Source organism: Diuraphis noxia, unplaced genomic scaffold (genome assembly GCF_037042655.1).
Source record: "Diuraphis noxia isolate RWA-SAM2 unplaced genomic scaffold, SU_Dnox_SAM2 contig0005, whole genome shotgun sequence".
NCBI classification, from domain to species: Eukaryota; Metazoa; Arthropoda; class Insecta; order Hemiptera; family Aphididae; genus Diuraphis; species Diuraphis noxia.
The window spans coordinates 46,277,904-46,301,052 of NW_028301715.1; the positions used below are offsets into that span (position 1 = coordinate 46,277,904).

At 32.0% G+C, this 23,149-nt stretch overlaps 1 protein-coding gene across 2 annotated transcripts; it reads left to right on the plus strand.

Annotated features, from left to right (window-relative positions):
• Window positions 1-4,978: 4,978 nt before the first annotated feature.
• LOC107167592 (uncharacterized) lies at window positions 4,979-9,385 on the plus strand. Of its 2 annotated transcripts, XM_089228992.1 has the most exons (8): window positions 4,979-5,396; window positions 5,567-5,703; window positions 5,780-5,896; window positions 6,884-6,976; window positions 7,060-7,196; window positions 7,254-7,354; window positions 8,969-9,005; window positions 9,079-9,385. In XM_089228992.1, the coding sequence occupies exons 1-7, from the start codon at window positions 5,134-5,136 to the stop codon at window positions 9,003-9,005; spliced, it is 885 nt and encodes a 294-aa protein (XP_089085118.1). In that variant the 5' UTR covers window positions 4,979-5,133; the 3' UTR covers window positions 9,079-9,385. The 2 variants fall into 2 exon arrangements, with proteins under 2 accessions (XP_089085118.1, XP_089085117.1); XM_089228991.1 differs by lacking the exons at window positions 8,969-9,005; window positions 9,079-9,385 and adding an exon at window positions 8,051-8,307.
• Window positions 9,386-23,149: the final 13,764 nt, after the last annotated feature.

Genomic DNA, 23,149 nt, shown 5'->3' on the forward strand with positions numbered 1-23,149 from the left:
AATATAATATATATATATATATGAGGGCCCCGGTGACATTGATATAGGGGTTTCATTATCCGCAACTATATACTACGTATCTATATATACCTATGAGCAAACAAACTCGTTGTATAATATATATGTATACAATATTTTATATACCTATACGTTGGTCTGTAGTAAGTTGGCGACCGGGTTTTGTACCCCCTCTCCCTCACTCTCTCTGTATATACATGGGTAGGTACTCTATATGCGATGGTGATATAGGCGCTCATAGCGACTACCGGCTTCAGATAACGAGGACGAAGTCCTTCTAAAATTTCTCAAGTGGTTTTTCAAGACCGTCTCCGAAATCCGCTGAAAATAAGACAATGATGTTGTTATTATTATACTGACAGTATACATCTCAATGGTTGTAGTATATTATTTAGTGTTATTTAGATCTTGTGTATTTTTTGTTTCGTTTCGAACGACTTCGAGGTAAGATCAGCCAATCACCGCAGGTTTCATATCATAATCACTGTACCAACTTTGTAAAGGAATATAATATTGAAATAAGCTATTAAAATACTATGATACCGTTATATTGTCATCGTTCGATTTGTCACTAAATTGCATGCAACTAATGAAAAATTAGGTGAACAGAATTTAAAAAAAAAATTGCATCATTTTTCATGAGTCTGGAGAGTAAGACGATAATACAAAAAGTAGACTAATCCTTGAAAAAAATAATTATTTTGTAAAATTATGAAATATAAATAATGCTTTTTCTTCGACATTAACTATTACTATTCAAATAGTATTGAATAATAATTACAACTTATATTATAGTCGTCGTTCGTTGAATAACGGCGTTTTAATATAAAATACATCGAGATAAATTCTATTTCGATAAAAAAAAAAAAAATAGGAACATTATCCTCGTGTGTGCTCTAAAGACTGCAAACAACTCGTACTACGTATTACGTAAAGTATTATTGTGTTTCAGTTTTATAGATACTTTATTTGTTATATTATATACTTATATATATATATATATATATATATATATATGTATACATATAAGTACACCTAGCTATGTCGTAAATACTGTTTTTGCAGCGTTTCTCGACGACCGCAGCTGTAGTTGGCCAAACGTCGTTCTGCAACGATAACGCCAATCGTTTATTTTCTTTATGGAAAATTAACAAAATAATATTTACCAATTTGTAGTGTATCAAACGTATAATGGAACTATAACCAAATAATGTTTATACGTGCCTGGAAACGACGACCCTTCAGCTCCTTTACGACGTCGGAATCTCGCAAATGGGATGGGGTTATTTTATTGTTACCCACCTAATCTTGTTGCCTTTGTGTTTGAACAGTTTTAGTCGTCAATGCGCGGGGCTATTTCAGGGAACGACCAATTTAAAGTCCGGCAAAGGACCAAACGGTTATATCTCTCGAACAATCGGCGAGCATAAAATGTTCGAAATAATACCAGTTCCAGGATCCGGTGTTTGAGACATGAAATCTCAAATTTGATTGAAATTTAATAATTGGGACACAATAATATTATTTTATTATATTTTACATTTTAACGATTCCTTCTTATGTCATATCTATTATTATATTATTATTTACGAAAACTGTCACTGCGCATAAATAATTACTAATTTACTATAATAGCTCATATTAATTATAGTTATTTCGCTCTTATTATCTAACGTAGGTACCGGCTAAATATATATATATATTTTTATACATATATAATCATATCTGGCAACAGTCCTGTGCATAATACATTCATTTCACAGTAATCCTTGGATTAATGATTTTTGGACTGCACACAAAGTAACATAATGTTGGTTACGTGAAGATAAAACGAATTTTGTCGAGACAGTGTCGTAGAAAAAATTATACTCCCGTCACTGCGTTCATGTGTAGAGTAAGCATTATTGTTGTTTAAAGATTTCGTACGACATTTGTTTCTTTGGATCGCCTATTTAGATACAGTATATAGGCAGGTAATATAGTTTATGCGTTTTTAAATTAAATTGAGTACGTACCTATTGCGTACGATTTGCATATTTCGAACATAATTTGTTTTTTAAACAAAATTTAGTTTCTAAACAAGTTAGACAACAATTTAACATTGCATTATTCATTCGATGTTTTTTCGATAAATTACCGTATACACGACTGTAATAGAATAATAATTCGATAATTTCAATCAAAATATTTAAATTATCGAGTAGGTATAAATATTTTTAAATTATTATACTCTCGGCGGAGTTCTTTTTGTTTGGCTCGCCGCTCTGTTGGACGAACATTATATTTAAATATATATGCGTATAGGTATACCGTGTGACGATCGGACGTCGAAAGCAGATGGAATTGATACGATTTGTTTCTATTTCAAACTAAATACGCGCGCGCGTCACTATCTGCTGGGCTACAGCGATATAATAATATAGGTATACCTAACCCGTAGTACGACGTGGGGGGGACGTCAAGTCTCCCAGAAACTTTGCACTTAACACGGCGGCGGTGCATTCCGCGCTGCACAGTAAACCGTTTAAAAATACACCCGAGTTACATTAAACGAAAAAGGTATACACGACGACGACTACGACGACGACGATGACGACGAGGAGGTTCCATTAGCCTAATGGGTCCCGTCACTGACGAAAACATATGTATTATTGTTTAGCACGCGTTAAGGGCGCGGCGGTGGGTGATGGGTGGCGGGTGCGGTGATGGTACCAACAGCGCAGCGCCGTAAATTGACACATACTCCGGAAAAGTTTCGCGTTCGTCTCGAACAGCGTTTAATAATAAAGTGAACGCGAAGAAACTCCCAAGGCGAAGCTGCAGCAGCTGTGGGTCGTGCGTATGGGCTATGAGGCGGGTGTGTGCGGGTCGGCGTTATTCCGGTGGATTATATAGGTCTTAATCGTCGCCGAACGTTCCGTTTTGAGTGCCACCGCATTATTCGATTACCGCCATAAGTTTCTTGACGTGTTCACTACCTCTACTGCAAGGTTTAACTAATAGGAAACCGTTAACCACCCACTCGCGAATCACGGCGACTTTGCGGTGTTTTCAATAGTCGATGCCGTACCAAATGTTAATGTTCTTCACCCCCTTCTTCCCTTCTGCCCAACCCACCGATGGAGGGTGCTGTGACGGATATCCTTGACATATAGTCTTTGTTGTTGTTGTTGTTATTGTTATTGTTAATGTCGTGTTTGTTTAGGTCATGTTGTTTGAGACGACATCCACGTGCATCTTAGTGAGACATAATAATATGATAATGTGACCACAGAGACTTCGTTATTCCGTACATTAATAATTCGTTGAGAAATCGGATCACCACTGCTCACAGAGAAAAAAGAAAAAAAAACTTAAACAAACCAATGAGGACTTAAAAATATATATATATATATATATGTTATTTTATTTTTCGATTCGTTTGTTGTTAAAAAGGATATTACGAACGTATTTTGATAATATCTCAAATAATTTATCGCCCAACAAATTTCAAGTTACATGACGTTATTGCTGCAGTTAGTTATTGTATTATTTATGTTCCGTTTGTATTTTTTTTTCGTTTTATCCGTAAAGACAAAAGTAAAAACAAAATAAATTTTCTTTCTCTTTTTGTGTATCAAAACTAAGAATTACAAGACAAACTTATCATGCTCACATTAATAACGCTGCTTTTCCGGGAAATAATAGAACGCTAAAAATTGTTTCAAGACATATATTTCACTTTTACAATCGGCTTAAAATTTATAATAATGACGATGTAATTAGGAAGGTATCTTATAAAAGCTTTTTTTTTTTTAATCATCAAAATGACTTAATATTTAGTCCTGGTAAAATATAATTTTATTTTAAGAAACTTGGCAAACACTTTAATATCAATATCATCAAAATAATATGCACATAAATGATTAAAATTATATAAAATTAACGTATAAATAATTACACTATGATAATTTAGCAACGACAACAAATGTTTGTAATAATTATGTATTGCGTATATATAAAGAGTGCCTTCTATAATATTATAATATACACGTGTAAAATAAAAAAAACACATCAAACAGCAGTCTATTCACCTAAATTACACGGATTTGAACCTTAAGTAAAACGTTAGTTAAAACGTTTCCGGTCATATTATATGGTAATATAGTTAGATGTACAACAATGTAGTAATATTATGTAATGTGCCAGAAAAGCACATGCCATTTGCATGAACAAAAGCAAACACATACTTATTACATATCCCGATAGCACATTGTACTTTTTTTGAAGTAAGTATGTATAGTAGGGTACTTAGCGTTTCTAAACTATGAAATCACACCTGCAACTTAGTGTTTATAAAACGCGAGTTTACGTCGTATTTGTTGGTAATTTAAACATAATTATACTTTTTAAAGAAAATAGTGCTTTTTTCCGGATTGTTTGTTTTCGCTGTGAAACAAATTTTATAACATTAATATTTTTTTAACACATTTAACTTGTACAATTTTGAACGTAGGATGATAGGTATAGACTTATTACATTATACGTGATAATTTTTTGAACGAAGATTTATTAGAGTTATTAATAACTTTCAAACATTATATAATTTCGTGGTATTCGGATCAGTGACTGTTATTAAGATTTATATTTTTTGTTCGAAATAATATCTCAAGATCACCCTCGCACGTTGGTATTCGGACACACGTCAATTAGTGTATATCACACTGCTTTGTACAGTTACAAATCAACGTTATTAGACACAAGTGCATGGGATACTCGTGCGCACAACGAAAGCAATTTGTCAGTCCTATTTTTATGCTTGAACCGTTTGACTAAGTTGAAATAGCTTATTAGACCCAAGAGAATTAATCACATCAAACAAAAAGTAATTGAACGACGCGGTGCGCGTGCGTTCGCTGATATTTTTGTATATAAATTAATTTCAAGACTAATATAAATTAAACATTCAGTTTCTATGTGAAATGCGCTTCGTCGTAGTTGATTTTATTTTTTGTTATTTCCTTCTATTTTTTTTTTTTCTGTACTTTATTCTAGTGAATTATGGTTGTTGCTCTTAAGCTGAAGTACGTTTAGATATCCACTCGCACGAAACACACAGAAATTATTCAATTAACTATGACAAGTCGAAATGGCGACAGTCTGCTGCTGTTGCAGCAAGAGGAGGACAAGACAAATGTGCACTTAGAATCTATGAGCGGAAACGATGTGATTCGATTTCGCAATCTACAACAGTGGTACAAAACGAGTATCTGCGATGTAAAAAGAAATTTCCTCCGAAATATATTGGACGCTTGCAAGGATCCGTTGTTTTTGTTTAGTTTGCGAAAAATATTCGACAAGGCGTACACCAGAGACATTGCACCGTATATTACTGGCGAGTGAGTATTATATTATTATGTTATACATGATATTTCATTAAAAAAATAAATGTATTAATAATACAAACGCAAAGTTGACTCAACTTTGTGAGTGCGTGTGGCGTAGGTCTGTTTCGAGAGACCTTACTCGAAGTTCAGATAATTTATTTTTTCTCCGATAATTATTATAGTTGGTGGTCCTCTCACACGTGTCCGGCCGAAGACAACGGGTCCTTATTGGATTTGACCGTATCGAAACAGACGACGGACGACCACTCCAATTGGTTTGGCGGGTTGTCGATACACGTTCAACTAGCAATTTTTGTCAGTCCGTTGCTTAAATTAAAAATCACGACATTTATTTAAATCACGATGTACTAACTAAAATAATGTTTATATTTTAGAACTCATGATGTTGGGCGGAATCGGTGTCATGACTGCAATTCGCGTTTACCTCGATCACTTAATTAAGTCAAATGGAAATTTACTGAGTTTACGAAATGTTATTGGAAAAAATACTGGTAAATATATGCGTATTTTAATATTCTAAAAATTATTGTTTATTTTAAATGTTTTCGTTAAGATTTTTAATAATAATGGTCTATTTACTAATGAAATATGTGGGTTTCTCCTATATTTCACATTTTGATTTATCAATCATCATTTATGGAACCCTATTTGACACAATGGTCATGCATATATCGTGTATTTTTAAGATCCATCTTTGAGAATAGAAAAATTTTATGAAATATTAAAAAATTTTTGTTGAATTAAATAAGTTATATTTTTCTCTTATCATTTATTAATAATTGTCAATTTATCATTGCTTCCAAATTTAAAGTCACCCACTAAACTGGTTGTACTTGAAGAGCACATTTTCAATATAAAATGTTTTAAAACGGATAACTTTTGATAGAAAAGGAAGAGTGAAGTCAATATGAATTTCTAAAAAACATTAATAATAGACTTAAGAGAAATATTTGTCGAAAATGCAGTTCAACGCATTTAGTTAAATGGAAATGAACAAAGTGAATAATTTCACGGTACTACCTACTTCCATTTACGGAACGAAACTTCAGTTGCAGTTGTATTTCAAACTAATTTGTTGAGAATTGTACCTATATTATTTTAGGAGTACAATAATTCAAATATTTGAACAAAACAATAATATATAATTAAGTTATGCAATTTTCTTTGGAATAGTCAATTTTCGTATACCAACATAAAATTCGGTTTTCGTTTAATAATAACTATTAATTAGAGTTGGATATAACTTAATATACTTATAAGAAGAATTTGTTCATTATATCTGAATTTTAATATTAGCTTGTTAATGTCTGAACAAATAATAAAAATTAATACAAAAATATAAGTTGGGTTTGATCTATTATTTGATAGTTAAGGATAAAATGAATTTTAACTATATAGCGTAATTTTTAAATTTACAACTATTGCCCTACGTTAGGTTTACCTAATCTATCTAATATAAACGACGTTAAATGGTTTAGAAATACAAAATTCAATTCTTACAACAGATGAAGATTTACTATTGACAGACAGATTATCACATTCTGAAAAAATACTATCAAAAACTAATTTGGGTAAGTTTTAATATTGGAGGCAGTAGTCTCTAACATGTCTTGTTAGTACGCGTAGTATATGACACACAACCCTCTCTCATCAGACAAAAATAAGGCCAAGATTACTGATGTGGTGTATCGGGATTATATGGAACGCACAAACGAATGGAAAAACAAATTGGATTCATTCGAGCAGAAACACCACGCGATTCGTAGAACCACTGAACCCGACAGCGACTTGGTACGTATAGGGAAATCGAGAAAAATTGAGTATTAAGTGCACTTATATTGTACTCAGGCACAAATGCTTCCGGTTTGGCATGTTATTCCAGCTGGCGGGAAATTATTAAATGATCCTAGTTGCAAAGAAACGAACACAACCACAACGTCAACAAACGGGTAAATAAATATTACCTAATACATTTTTTATATTTTTACTATCGATGTATTAATATTTTTAATATATGGTAATCACCATCTACTGTACTTTAACATGTACAATCACCCCTGCATAATCAAGTGTTAATGTCAAGGTAGCAAATATATAACTATATAACTACTCTTTTTGCTACGGTAAATTAATGAAATATTTATAATTTCAAACACACAATCAATTTAATGGCCACTCAAATAGACTTTTTTTTGAATAATTTTGAATTATTTTATCCTGACTTCAGCTTATACTAACTTTACTTTGACGGCGTTATGTAAACTAATCATATAAAAAAAAAAATGAAGAAATCTGAATTTACGAGGTAGATCAAAAAATATGAATAATATTAGTTTTAGATGCTTTATTGAAAATACCTATTTGTTTTGTGTATAAAAGTTTTATAAAGAACACCGTTAAAGTTTCGTGTATAATACTTCTCGGTGAAAATAAATTAATATTTACAACACCAAAGTAAATTTATAATTAGTTGGTGAAACTGATACCACACAAACAAATATTATTTATATTTAATGTAGTCTTTTGTACGTATGTCATTTCAACCAATGACATGAACTACGTCGAGAGTAACTTGATAGAAAAGTTCCCCACGACTCTATTTTTACAAACCCTTTACTAGTGTTTAATGAGACTGTCACCTACAGGAATGTCGAACATATACCATTGAGTTTAAGTCATACATTGGCTTCTGTAACGGAATACAAGAAAGCAAGAAACTACATTGACCTGCAAATTGACAGACGTTTAAAAATAGTAATCGTTTAAAATCACATTTTTAAAATATAAGCAAAATGAACAAACCTTAAATCAGGCGTCTTACGCTATATTCGCTGTGCAGAAATACATATATTGTATTATATATATACTTTATTATTATTATTTTAGTATTTAATCATAATTAATGTGACTGTATAATTATTTTTGAATATTGTCAATTGAACATTGCATTACTTACTTAATTATACATCAAGTATAGCTTATACTTTGTCTGGTTACGAATTTGATTTTTGTATTCATCATCAAATCTGAGTGAAATGTATAAATTATTTTAAATCATAATCCAATTTCGAAACAAAATAATAAGCTACTAAGTATAAAACCTAAAAATGATCGAAAAAAAAGTATTCCAATAAAGATAATACATAGCATTTTTACATAACAAATAAAGAAGTAAAAATGTATTCTCTTTCAGTTATAAAATGTGAAGTCTAAGGATAATATATTATTTATTTTAATAACCTTTATTACTAAGTCCAACGTTATCAATAGTATTTAAGATGTAAATTATATAACTTGTAAATAATTTAGATTTAAACCCATTGTTGCCAATGGCCATAGTTGCCGAGGCTTAATTCTAATAAAAAAAAAGTATTTATTTTCGACTAAATTTATCATTTGAACATTTTTATTCCAAACTTTTTATTTTTGCAATGACATCGCTTAATACACGTTTTTTTTCTAAACGAGTACAAGTAACAAAAGGTTTTTAATTTATTTTATTATACCCAAATAAATTGTATTATTACAAATTTTATTGCAATAATCTTTGTTTTAATTTGCAGCAAAACTCAAGACAATCAGATAATACAACTAAACTAGGTAGGTATTTTTAAATTTAAAAAAAATTTTCAAATTATAATTAACAATATTTAACCGTCTTTTAATCGTATAGACGATTGTGACGATTTTGATCTGCATGCGTTACCATTTGATAACAATTGTTGTACTGGGAAATATGCAAATACTATTCTTGTATTGAATAAATGAGAAAGATCCAAAAAATCGAATACGGAGCAATTTATCGATGATTTTTCCACGGAAATCATATAGAACCGATAAATACAAGTACTCATAATTTTAGTGATTGCAATCACATTAAATATGATATGTAAAAATATATATATATATATATTTATATTTATGACTGCTATTTTATGTAAGTCAAACAAATAGTTAAATTTTGTTGTAATTACATAATTGAATCTAATATCAACTACAATATTGATGTAAAAATTATTTGATCGGGTTTGTGTCCAGGACCAATATTTGTGGTATCGAATATAAATTAACAAAATATTTAATATAATATATATATTTATATATATATTATATTAAATGGGTACCTTATAATATAAAGCTTAATATTAGAGTGAAAAAGACACCAAATGTTATCCAAATTATCAAAATTATTACATACAATTATTATGAAATAATAGGAATTTCATGAACCTCTCATTCACCCTTCTAAACACCGAAAAAGATCTAAAAAGTTAACACATCGTTTTATATTTTATGTACAAATAAAATAAAATTAATGATTTAATTATTAGAATTAAAAATAATTATCTATTACTACCTACCTACAGTAAATTACATGGGCGGAATACAATACAAAACAATCATCTTGCAAAGATTAATAATTAATTATAAATCGTTATTAAAATAATATTATATATATATATATATATATATATATATATATAGATTGATGATTAATTTACAATCCTGCGTGTAACGAATTACAACAAATAATAGTGACAAGACGAATTGTGTCCACTGCATACTACACGTCAGTTGACCGTAGTCGGCAAGTCAATTCTATTTAAAATAAAATGTTGTATAGTCATATTATAAATGGCCATAGATTAAAATCTATGACTGCAACTGGCGCCGATTAATTGTATAATACGTATAATATTATACATTTTGTTAAAACCAATCTACGTTATACTCATCTGGTATTGATTATATAAATACGAATTAAAAAATGTGTAATTTTACTATTTATTTTAACTACTCGACGTCTTAACGTTTACATGTTAATTATTATCATCATTATTTAAGATTTCGATGGAACGATAGCATGCAAACCTAGACATGTCCTCACTGAATTGACAACATTTACCTTTAGATTTAATAATAGCTTATAATATACATATAGGTAGGTTACGGTTTGAGTAAACATCGTTGTTCAGAAGTTTTCCTAATATGTAGGTACTATAATAATTAATACGTTTTCTTGATGATTTATGTTCTTCTTAGGAACTTAAAAGTCCAAACTTGAATTATTTATTATTGAAACTTCTCGAATATTCATTTGGAAATTAACTATATATTTTTTTTTTACTCTAAATATTTCATTTTCTCAATATTTCAAACTAACTCATTTGAATATTAAAAAAATATGTAACTTCCACATCGCGTTTTATTTGAGTGTATGAATTAATATAGGTACCAAGAATTATAAATTCAATTCTTCTTAAAGTGTTCACGTTTCGTCCATCTTTTTTTTTCGAAATGACACCTAGAAAATTATTAAACGTGTAAAAATGTTGAGAATGATGGTTGCTTTTAATATAATTTTTTAGCAATTTTGTTTTTCACTGTATTCTAACGTAGTTGATAAAATTCCAACTACATATTACAATATTAATTTTTTTTTTTTAAATTGAAATCGTGCCAAAATTTTGGTAAATCTTAAACGATGATATTTAATAAATTATATGTATTTTTTTAAACTATCGTAAATAAATTTAATAACGTTTTATACAAAAACCGTAGAGGCGTAGACACTAGACATACCTATACATATTTGGTTTCGCGTGCCGTATAAAAATATATATAAATAATATGGAATATGCGAAATTAATAGACACTATTTATTACATTTTGTACTTTATGTAGGCACCACACGAGCTCGTCGATGACGCTTATAGGATTACATGATAATATGTTTCCTAGATCCACGGTTACGTTTTATTCGGATTTCAAATAAAGATATAATATATATAATATTATAAATATCAGTTTGACCACGAAACCAGAATATTCCATGGAAAGTATTTCATATTATAATAAACGCAAAGATGAAATAATGTGAAACCTATGTTTTTTTAGACAACAATAATTATTACGTTTCGTCGAGACGCGGTTTACCTAAACGTCAAAATCATATTATTTTTTACGATTATATTTGTTATCGGATATTATTTATTTATTTATTATTCATAGACGGGTATATAGTGCCCAATATTGCAGTTTGACACAAAACACATAGTTATTTATACAACAAGCTAATTCAACAATAACCTTTACATTTTGTAAAAAAAAAAAATTATTATTATGTATAATTACCATTTATCAAATACAATCGTGTTAATTGATCAAATTTCGTAATAATAATAAGCTGATAACATTATTGTCTATCAGTCTATCTGCTAAGGAGACAAGTCATCTAAGCTGATTTAATAAAGGTAGGTAATAACATGGTATTGCCTGGTTGCATGGCCAATCACTAAATATTTGACGAAAAATAGTGAGCTTGTCCCCAAAAGGCTAAAACATTATTCAGTGAATTGTGATTGGTTTATTCAATTAAATTGAACCATAATATTATATTATATAATAGAGAAGTTTTAACATACTATTATTGGATAGATTTGTCGTGATTTTGCCTAACACCTACCTATAATAAGACTTAATACTCATATTGTGATAACTCGTTTGTATATAGATAATAATATTAATAATATTTGACGGTATACGGTGTGCGATGTGCACGCGTACTCTGTTTTAGAGTCGATCGGCCAACATCCCAAAAATCGAGTGGAAGGGAAGGGGCGTCTTTGTAGACATTTACGACATTATTACGATTACATTCAAATGTAGTAATCACGTCATATTGTACGAATAGCCAGACAATAAAAAAACAAAAACGGTTCGTATCGATGCCGTTCGACGTTTTATTTATACATAAAATTTTTTTTCTCCGTCCGAATCGTCGTTTTCCCGTGGGACCAGCCCACGCGTTAGAACAAAAACCAAATAACAAAAAAGAATAAAATAAACGAGGAAACCGCATTCAATGTACCGTACACATACGTGTGTGAGCACTACAATATTATACATCTATATATTTATAAATGTATATGGCTAATGCGTACCTATCTGTATAATACGTGTATCAATGTATACATTATACACTTGCGTACAGTACATATATATAGTATAACATCGAAAGAGAGCTGCAACAGCGCGCATACATTATACGTTTACGCGAATTAATTGCTATATATACGCTAGACATCATTCGGCCGAACGGAACAATATATAATAATAATAAATGTAATATATATATGTGTGTGTGTGTGTGTGTATGTAGATAATACAACAACGGATCGAGCGCGGCGTTTCACCTATTTTGCATATTATGCTGAATTAAAACTAATAAATTATACGCGGCATCGATGTTATAATTATTATAACATTAATTTTATGTGTGCGCAGCGCCGAGGCCACTGCTGCTGCAAAGTATTACGAGACGAATAATAATAATAATATTATTATCTCTGCCGAGATATTGTTTACTATTCCAGTTTTATACCCAAGCAGAACCACTCTGAACCAGAAGATGTCGTCGTTGTCGTGACGGTCGCGATGTGTGAAAATAGAACATTATATAATCGTTGCGGGTTCGCACCCCGCGTATAATAAAGTATTATAAAACATTAGTCGTCGTCAGTGGCGTAACTAGGATTTTAGGGCCCGTAGCATAACATTTTCTGAGGCCTCTTAAATGTTTAAAAATAAACAAAATATGATAACTCTTCAGTCTTCACTATTTAAAGTTGAAATTTATTTCAAATACTAAAATAATATTATTTTCATACTTATTATTTTATTGTTTTATTGTTAAATCTAACATTAAAAAAAAAAAAAAAAAAACGGTAATAATTTTGGTTAGACTGACTAAGGATATCATAGGTTTGCGGCCCATATAGCGTTTGCCCACCAGGTTTTTACGCCACTGATGGTCGTTATATAAACCGAGAGGAAATACGAAGGGGAAGAAAAAAACCTGTAGGCTCGTGGACCTTTTTTACCGCGTTAGGTGAGTTGGTTCCCGAGACCTATTTTATGTATTAGTTGATTCCAGCGTCATTAAGAGGTAGGTATGAGTTTATTCCCTATTGTTGTATAATCTCAATATACCAGATACCGCAATTGATAAAAACAATGTGTTACAAATTTTTACCAAATTACAAACTTTTTTATATTTTTGTACCCAATTACTAATTTTTTTTGTATTTTTTTACCTAATTACTAAATTGTTTTTAATAAATAATAAATATAACATAATACAAAAAATAATTTTTTGTATTATATTATATCACCCGGGAATCAACTCAACGGTATTGGTGCAGGTAAACAGGTACCCCGGGAATCAACTCGTACGCAGCCTATTTTACTTTTAAATTTATTTTTACCCCTTTATTAAACTTGTTTAATTTTAGAACGGCCACCTATGCCAACGCTCGCATCTGTGTGCTTTTGCGGCTTGTTATTTTTATCTTATTATCCATTGATTATAGTCCATATTATTTATATTATTATATATTTATATTATTTATCCTATTATCTATAGATTATTGTGTATAGATAGTAGATACACAGCTATGTCGAAGGTACCTGTATGATATTATAGGAAATCTCGAAAAATGGACGAAAAAATTTTAAAAAAAACACAACTCTTAGTAATAAATGTCAACGGAGCGCGTCGGAAAACACGCGAAAAAAACTCGATTCTAAGAGGAAATATGGAACTGGCAATAAGAGTATGATAAAAAAGAGTACCTTACTGTAGTGTGCAGAGTACGTGCGTATGTCAAGATGAATAAAACATACATGTTAAGTAGGTATATATATATATATAGGTACCAGGGTACCTATACCGCTCAAACATCAATGATCGAATAACAATTTTGTAGTGCGCCATTCGTCTTTCCGTGTTTTCGGAATAAAACGAATAATATTCCTATAACAGAAAATATGATTATAATATAATATGTAAATGATCAACCTAGTTTTATTTTGTATATACATATAGTTTGCACACTTGTCACAGACTTATCGCGATGTGGACATATCGTGTCTTTACAATTATTATGTTGATTTTTTGAATAAAATTGCATTATTTAAACGATAGTACCTACTGCGTAATGTGTATGTGTGTATATTTATATAATACGATTCACTTATTATTTTCCAGTGACAGTAATATTATATTATGCATATATTATTATTATCCATGCAAGATGACTACGTATGTGTACAACTGTACCTCATTGTATACACATCATACCTATATAAGGTAGAGGAGTCGAGAGATTATAAAATGTCTTCCTCTCTATATATATAGCTGCAGCAGTGTATAATACTGAGTGCACGGGCCGAAGTAAACATAGATACTCTTTGAGATTTTAAACAGATATACACAAGTTTTAAAGCATGATAAATTAATATTATTTCCGATTACGAAGTCTGAACGGTATACTCGTACCTAACCTAACCTATCCGAATAATGTACGATTAAGTAAAATTATCCTGTAGCTATATCCACGTAAAAAAATTTCAAAATTATCGTTACACGTGCACACAAATTCTAATGTAATCCAACAAAGTGTTAAATATTAATTATCAATTACCACACGTCATTTTACAGTCTAAAACCTAACCAATAATCAGGTATACCGCGCTGTATGGTATAGTAACTCGTTTCTCGACTTCGTGTGACAGTTGACCGTATATAGATGACGAGGAGCGAGAGATCGTTTAATTTTTAACATAAATATTATGCTTTTGGATTGCTGGATAACCCTTTTAATTTTGTTTCTTACCGATTTTCCGTATGGGTTTCGTCGTCTTGTTCACGTCTTATTGACATGATAATATTTGTTATGGTTCGTAGTTCCGTACACGTTCCTCGTAGATGAAATAATATTATATCGAGTAGCGAGATATGATTTCAAGTAAAACACATATATATAGTCGGTATACCGAAATGATGTTGTGCTTATTTCCACTAACTGCAGGGTAATTTTTTCGCATCGATTTTGCAGTGCACCTATATAGGTTCCAAGCTATACTACACAAAAAAACTATTACAATATGTTATTATTAAATCGTACACTGCAGTGGTTCAACATATTATACCCACATATCTAATAATATATTATAAACGCATATTATGTATGATATATACGCATTGTGTGTAGCAGGTTTATCGTACGTGAGCCATTATTCATGCACTATAAGGCGGCTCGGTTCAGGGGGAGAAACGCCATTTGTAACAGTCACAACAGGTTTCTAATTAATTAACGTTCTACTAAATACCTACGCAGCGGTCGGTTTCTTTGCAGGATTTTGTTTTTTTTTTATCATTATTTTACAGTGATTATATCAATAAAATGCTACTCTCGCGGGTACGACTGAAAAAAATGTACAGAGCGATTAATAACTTCGGCGGCGGCGTACTACGTTATCGTTTAAAATATTATGCGTTTATTATTTCGGATGGCCGGCCGCGTTGGTTTCGGGCGGTAATATAGTATGATAAACAAGTCGCGGCGTGTTGTTGCGCTTAGCAGATACCATGTTAGATGTACCTATTACGTATCGTAATACATATAATATGTCCTATATAATGTTATATCACATTGAGTATATTAAAATAGTATAAATCCTAATAAAAAAAAAAATAATAATATTAATAAACGATAATACGCGATGAACTATACAATATTTAACATACTATTATTATTCATAGTGGTTGGAAACACTGCACTGTATTTTTTGAAGCGATACAACAAGTGGGTGCCGCTTTGTTTTAATTGTAGCGTTTATAGTGTTTATACCAAAAACCGTGCAATTTTGCATTGTAAATATCACAAATGTTGCTATATTTCGAACGTGTTACTTATTGCTATATAGCGTTCGCCATTTCTAGTTCATTTTTTTTATTTAACACTATCGACTAAAATTATAACCAAATACGATTCGTTCTTAGTACCTATTATTTTTTTCTAATAATTGTAATTGAAAAAAAATAAAAACGACAGATAAACAGCACGTCCGTATAGTGATGATTGTACACCATAGGCACTTCTGAGGATATATTACGTACAGAGCACTCGCAATGACGTCGATGCATGTGGTGTATCCTTTTTAACATCATTTTTATTACGGATTTCCGATTTTCGGGTGGTAGATATAATATACAAGTAGCGTGTTGATCCGTAATAGGCACCTATCATGTTTGATATATACAAATTGTAAATCGTATTATACATATAAATATTATATATATATGTATACATAAGATCATGCGTAGATAATAATAATAATAGCAGCTCATTACTTTTTATTTTTTAGCGATGCGGATATAGGGTACCTACCGAAGCTACCGGTTATTTTCGACTGTATAGCAACAAAGCGTTTATAGCAAAAGCAGCGTCACCACCACTGCAATTAATTTTCAATTTGCATTGCACAAATCTCGATACGCTCATCGAGCGTTACTTTTTACAAGCGTTTACGCGCTTTTAACACTGATAAAACAAATCCGGTGCATTCTAGATAAAAATAATATATTTATATTAAGCGACTGAAATGACACATCACACGCGTTTGAAAAAAAAATGTAAATTACGTTTTTTATATATGGACAAATTTAACAGCTTTTTTTTTGTTGAGATTTTCCTTTCTGACCGGAGCGCATTAACTTTTCTAATTTAAAAAAAAGTAGCGCAATATGTAGCGTTCTAGAATCTAGGTTCACTAGTTTTATTTATGCGAGTGTCTAGTCCCTAAACCTAGTTTTGTTCACACAATTACACAAAACTATAGTGACCATATTATTGTGGCGTAATTTTTTTATTTTTTTGCGGAGCGGTTGCGATGACATATGATGACGAGTAAATTTTTTTAGTATGTACACGTTATAATATTAAAATCAATATGTATTTATCGCATATTATATATACAATATAATATCTGAAACTGTTCTAATAGATCACATGCTGTTGTATACGAGTGATTTGATGTTCATACGTAAATAATAGAAACTGAATAAGTTCATTATACGACGTAAAATCGTAAAAAACACAAATCAGTTCACAAAACATGTGTTTTATGAATTTCGGTAGTGATAGTATTTTTTAAAGTCTACATCGTGTATATATGTATATCATGTGCCATTTTTAACACTTTGAACGTGGCTATTTTTATAATCGTTTATATAGTTTCTATCTACCTATAGTAATGTATTTCTGTTCTAAAAAAAAAAAAAATAAGATTCGTTGTTAATTTAAAATAATGTCTACACATATTATCCCATAACAAAGTGCCGAGATGACGAGACTGGCACGGGCACGATTCGCGCGTTTCAAAATTGTTTAAATAATATTTTTGTACACACTGGCTAAATTTGGTAATAGTTTTTCAAAATGTAATATCGTTATAACCTGCATGGTTTATATATTATAGACTAAAGAGTATATTGCATTAGTGCATTATAAATTTCACCCATGATTCGTCGTCGTGAGAATGATATTATGAAATTACAATAATAAAACGAAAAATTATCGTACGATTTTATATCATATTATTGTTATTCATTGTAGGTATCCGGTGACACATTATAATAATAATAATAATATTACTATGACGTGTGGCGTGCACACATCTTCGTTCACAGCACCGCCATATAATATGTGTGGTTCATAACAAATAATAATAATAATATTACCTATAGACACATGGCGGCCAACTCCCGAGACCTACGCGTGGCAGTTGCCTATACGCAATCGTGTTATATACATATAATAATATATAGGACACCAGGTATATTATATTAAATACGGCGATGTTATAGTAATAAAATAAATTTTGTTTCAGTATACCGAAGAAACGGCAAAAGCAGTCGTCGCCGAGACGGAAGCGGTACATGTTTCCGTCAACGTGCGCGGTCGATCGCGTTTTATTTATCTGGTTTTTTCTTCTATTTTAATTGAAAGACCACCACTGGGCTTGCGCGCTCCCTGCCGCTACACGGACATGTACGTCCAACGAGACGGCCTTAAACGCACACATAATACATATTATACATATCACATGTATATATTATATTAGCGTGGTACTATTTACTTTTGTATACCACAAGCGACCTATAGTATAACTTTATATACATGTGTATATGTGTGTGTGCGTGTAGGTAACTTCTCGGTACGTCTCTTGTACTGCCGCGGGTATAATATACGAATCGAACGAGGAGACAGTAAACGTCGTTGTCGTTTCTATACCACGGGTGTTTGTTTGCCGTTTTTTTTTTTTTTTTTATCGTTATCAGATCGAAATGAAAAAAAAATGAAAAATAAAAAACGAGAATAATGCACCCGCCGCTGGCGTGGTGCAAGGTGGGGGCGGTGTGTGTCGAAAACGAGAATAAAAGAAGAAATCATTTAAAAATAAAAATAAATATTGTGCGTAAAAGAGAGAGAGAGAGAGAGAGAAAATAAAATCATGCATATTTTATGGTTCACTGCAACGCTGTAGTGGCAGACCGTGAGCTGCTGCAGTTGCTGCCGCTGCTGTTGCGACTTGCAGGTCTGCGACTGTTGTGGCGGCTGCGGCGGCGGCGGCGAGCGGTAAGTCATGGATGAGTCCCACGATTGGCTTGTTTCGACTGCGATTACATTAGAAAAAGAAAGAAAGAAAAAATACGATACAAAAAAACGTGACTCCGTTTTTGTCATAAAATACGATATATGCGTACCTATATGTGTGCTATAATGTCTCGTCGTCGTCCTCGCATTGTTTTCTCTGTGCAGGCCGCGGCCCGCGTGTAATAGCTATCTCGCACGCGTATTTGCGTATATCTGTGCATACATATATATATTTATATGTATACCATATATACCCGGTCGACGGTACGAAACAATATATACACACTCGCATCTATATATTATGATTGTATGTAGGTATCTATATAATATGTGTATAATATATAGGTAAAAGCATAACTCGCGGTCGTGGCCCGAAAGAGTTATTATATGGTGGCGGTGTATAATGCTGCAGTTTTACACGCACGCACACACACACACACACACTCGCTCGAGCCGGTCACAATGGCACTCGGGCGACGACCGCGTACCGCGTTCCGTATACCGCAACGGCGGTAGCGGTTTATATATCATTATCGCCGAGACTTGGCCTCCGCAGCAGCAGCCGTTAGATAACCTTTTGGGTTACACGGGTTCGAGTTGGCGCGTTGATGTGTCAATAAGCTGTTATACAGAGCTCGCACGACTCTCTTTTCCTTCTCCTCCCCCCCCCCCCCTCGCGATCCTTACACCTCTATATGATAATATTATTATTGTTATGCGCTATTTATTCTTTTTTTTGCACTCCTCAGACGCAGTATTATTACTATTGTTGTATTACTATATCGTCGTTGCGCACCGACGTCGCCGAAGAGCGAAAATAAGGTGTCGCGTTAAATTATTGTACGCGCTGCACGCTGATTTATCGCGAAGACGCCACGCCTATATCTGTAGGTAGGTACATTATATAATACGCGAGGAAGACAGTCGCCGTCACGATGTGTACGATTGTAGCCTGCAGAACCTATGTATATATCCGTATTGTTATATATGCATTCATAGACGATATCCGATATTATAATAATATGTTAGGCATGTGATTTTCGCGAGGTATGCCGACACGAACGAACGCCGAAAGTCACAAGTGAGAGCTAATAATATGTCGCGATTTCCGAGAGAGAGGATTTGGAAAGCTCACACACACGTACTTAAACCAACATGTCTCTACACAAAACACTGCAGCGGTACACTGCAGGCTCATCCGATTACGTGTGCCCATCGTGAAGGGTCTATAGTATATTTTGGCCAAGTCTGCAGAGACATTTTCAAATATTTGTATTTGCGATCAGCCGGTGAGCATCAGTAAACTTAAATGCCGATTCGGTAATATTTATTACCAGCTATAGCAAATATTACATGTTAGTAGGTTCTGTTAATCATAATTTGCTCACGCTCAGGCCGTGCTCATTACTAGAAAATAATAATATGACGTAGGTATAGAATCCAACACGTCATGTTCGTCTCCGCGAGTATATTGTGATCAATTCTTGTAGTGAAAAGTTATCATCAAAGTACATCGAAACTTTTGTTTACGGGCCCGCATTACATTATTACGGGATAGCCTATCAACAACGTACACTTCTAAATTCATTGGCGCATTAACGTCTGTGTAGTAAGACACCTCCCTCGATATGGGGCGATTCCCATATCATGGTGTCCAGTCCAATATAGGGAAAAGATTTGACTAAACAATTTTTTTTATACAGCAGAATTATTTTCTCGAAATTGACTTTTTTAAATACATTGAACGCATTGTATAGAACATCACCTATATATTATACTTAATGCCTATATTATATTATGTACAGTATATACTTGTACAGTGTACATTATAATCAAAGTAATGGCACTCTTATAATAATTGTATTCCCCAGTGATATCGGTAAACTTATCAAGGTAAACATTAAATCTGATGTAATAAAACGAGAGAAACTTCGACTGAGAAATGTATGTCAGTCAAAATCGAGTTAAAATGAATCAAGTTTATATGCAATATCGTTAAAATATAAAACTTATACAAAACCGTACGTTTGCCATAAATTCTGAACTCAAAATCAAATCCCTATATAAAACTAATTACATCTTGTGTTCAAAAATTAAGAGACAGCAAATTTATGCTGAGAATCATAAATGTGATATTGTTTCGAAAACAATACGATAGTTTTAAGATTAAGTCATATAGATAATAGATATTCCATACGGCTATAAATCAAAAATTTGTTGTGATACCTTCAAAAATATTTAGCCTACTATGCATTGCTGTTGAGACTGTAAACAAAATAAATAACAGAAAATTTCAAAACGATCACTATTCAGTTACCTTGGTTATGTTTCCGTAACGAAATGGCCATTAGTTTTTTGATCTTAAACACATATTTCAGTTATAGATACTAGCTACTTAATGTTTATACTAATGTAAAGAATTGATATTACATGACTTATATATACAGATAACAATTTGTAATGGTTAAAACGATCTAAAAAAAGTTAGTTGTGACATTTAATCGTTAAATTAGTATTTACATGTAAAAAATCATAAATAAAGTACACGTACGTGTATTATTATAATTTATAATATTATTCTATGCATGTATAACAGTATTATGTGTACCGCTCATATATCTCGTGGCAACATAAAATTCATAATAATAATAATAATAATGATAAAAACGGTGGCGATATTGTGGTTCGAAAATCCTAACGAGGATGCACTATTATTGTCGGAAAGCTCATAAAACACTGGGAAATTTAATAACCAAACGTATTATAATAATACCATTATTCGTATATAATAATAATATGATGCTATATATATTACCGCACTGTGCTCCATACAAACCCGACCGCCCTGCAGACTTATGACATTGCGAAGTATACATGTTTGTATAATCTTTCGCGGTGCACCAACAGTCCGAAATGCGAGTATTATTACGATTACGAATGTACGTAACGTAATAATGTATGTGTAACTGGATTATTAATCTGTAGCTCGCGCCTGGTATGAAAAGTTTGGAGCTACTGTAATGACCCACAGTCGGGGGTCGAATGAATGTAACACTCGTGGCGTAATATTGTTAGGTATATACATCTAGGTAGTCTGGAGCCCGTCGGATGATTACAGTTTGATTGTATTTCGTTCGATTCAGACGTTAACGTTGTGTAGTAATGTTCAAGTTTTAATGACGCGAACCATATTTAAGGTTGAGAAAGTATGTAGGTACAACTACGGATTGCAATAAATGTCTTATGTTTACACGATGTATATCGTACTGAAGGTTTTGACAGTTTGAATAACAATCTAGATGAGCAATTCGTCGTGAAATCCTATCGATACATCCTATGTAAATAGGTGCCTACGTCATGTTTACAGGTAATTTCAAAATATAAAAAAATGTTTTTAAATTTTACACAATATTATATCATAGACCTAGCTTATACTTCCTACTAGACAAGAACTGTGCAGCAGAACAACAACATTTTACGAGCGGTGTCAAAACATCTCGCAGTGATGTAGACTACGCCATCATCTTATCGAAAAAATACAGTTATCTACAGATCTACACATACACAGATCTTACCGCATTACCCCGCATTACCATGAAAAGTGTGTAAACGAGTAAACAAAAAGCGCCCTCTACGTCTCGACGCTTTCCATATTCTCACGCTGCTTGTCTTATAGAGTAGTTTAAGGTAGTATGACGTATTGTATTCTATATCGATCCAGTTATAATAAAATCACCTAAAGCCGCAGATAATATTCTAAACACTGAGAAAAAACGTCCTACACTACGCCGTGATATGATTATAAATCATACTATTATGACGACATTTGTAATGAAATATATTATCTATGTTATAGATGACGATGATGATGATTTACTAGAGTAATATAAGATTATTATACTGCCTTGGCCTATAGACGTGTACGATAGAATAAACGAGACGAAACGCGGCCGACAGTCGTGAAATTTCAAATAATAATATGATATATGGATTCAAATATTCAATATATCAAATAAACAAATAAATAGATCGATATTATTATAACATATCATAATATAGTGTGTTTATGCACACGACTCGTGATGCCTGCTGCAGATGTCTTTCACGTTATACATACATTGTTAATAATCATCAAACGCTCACTATATACCTGTGGTGGAACAATGCAAATAACACATAACACATACGCATACAATAATAAGTTATTATTAATAACATTATGCAATTTACAACCCATACCCA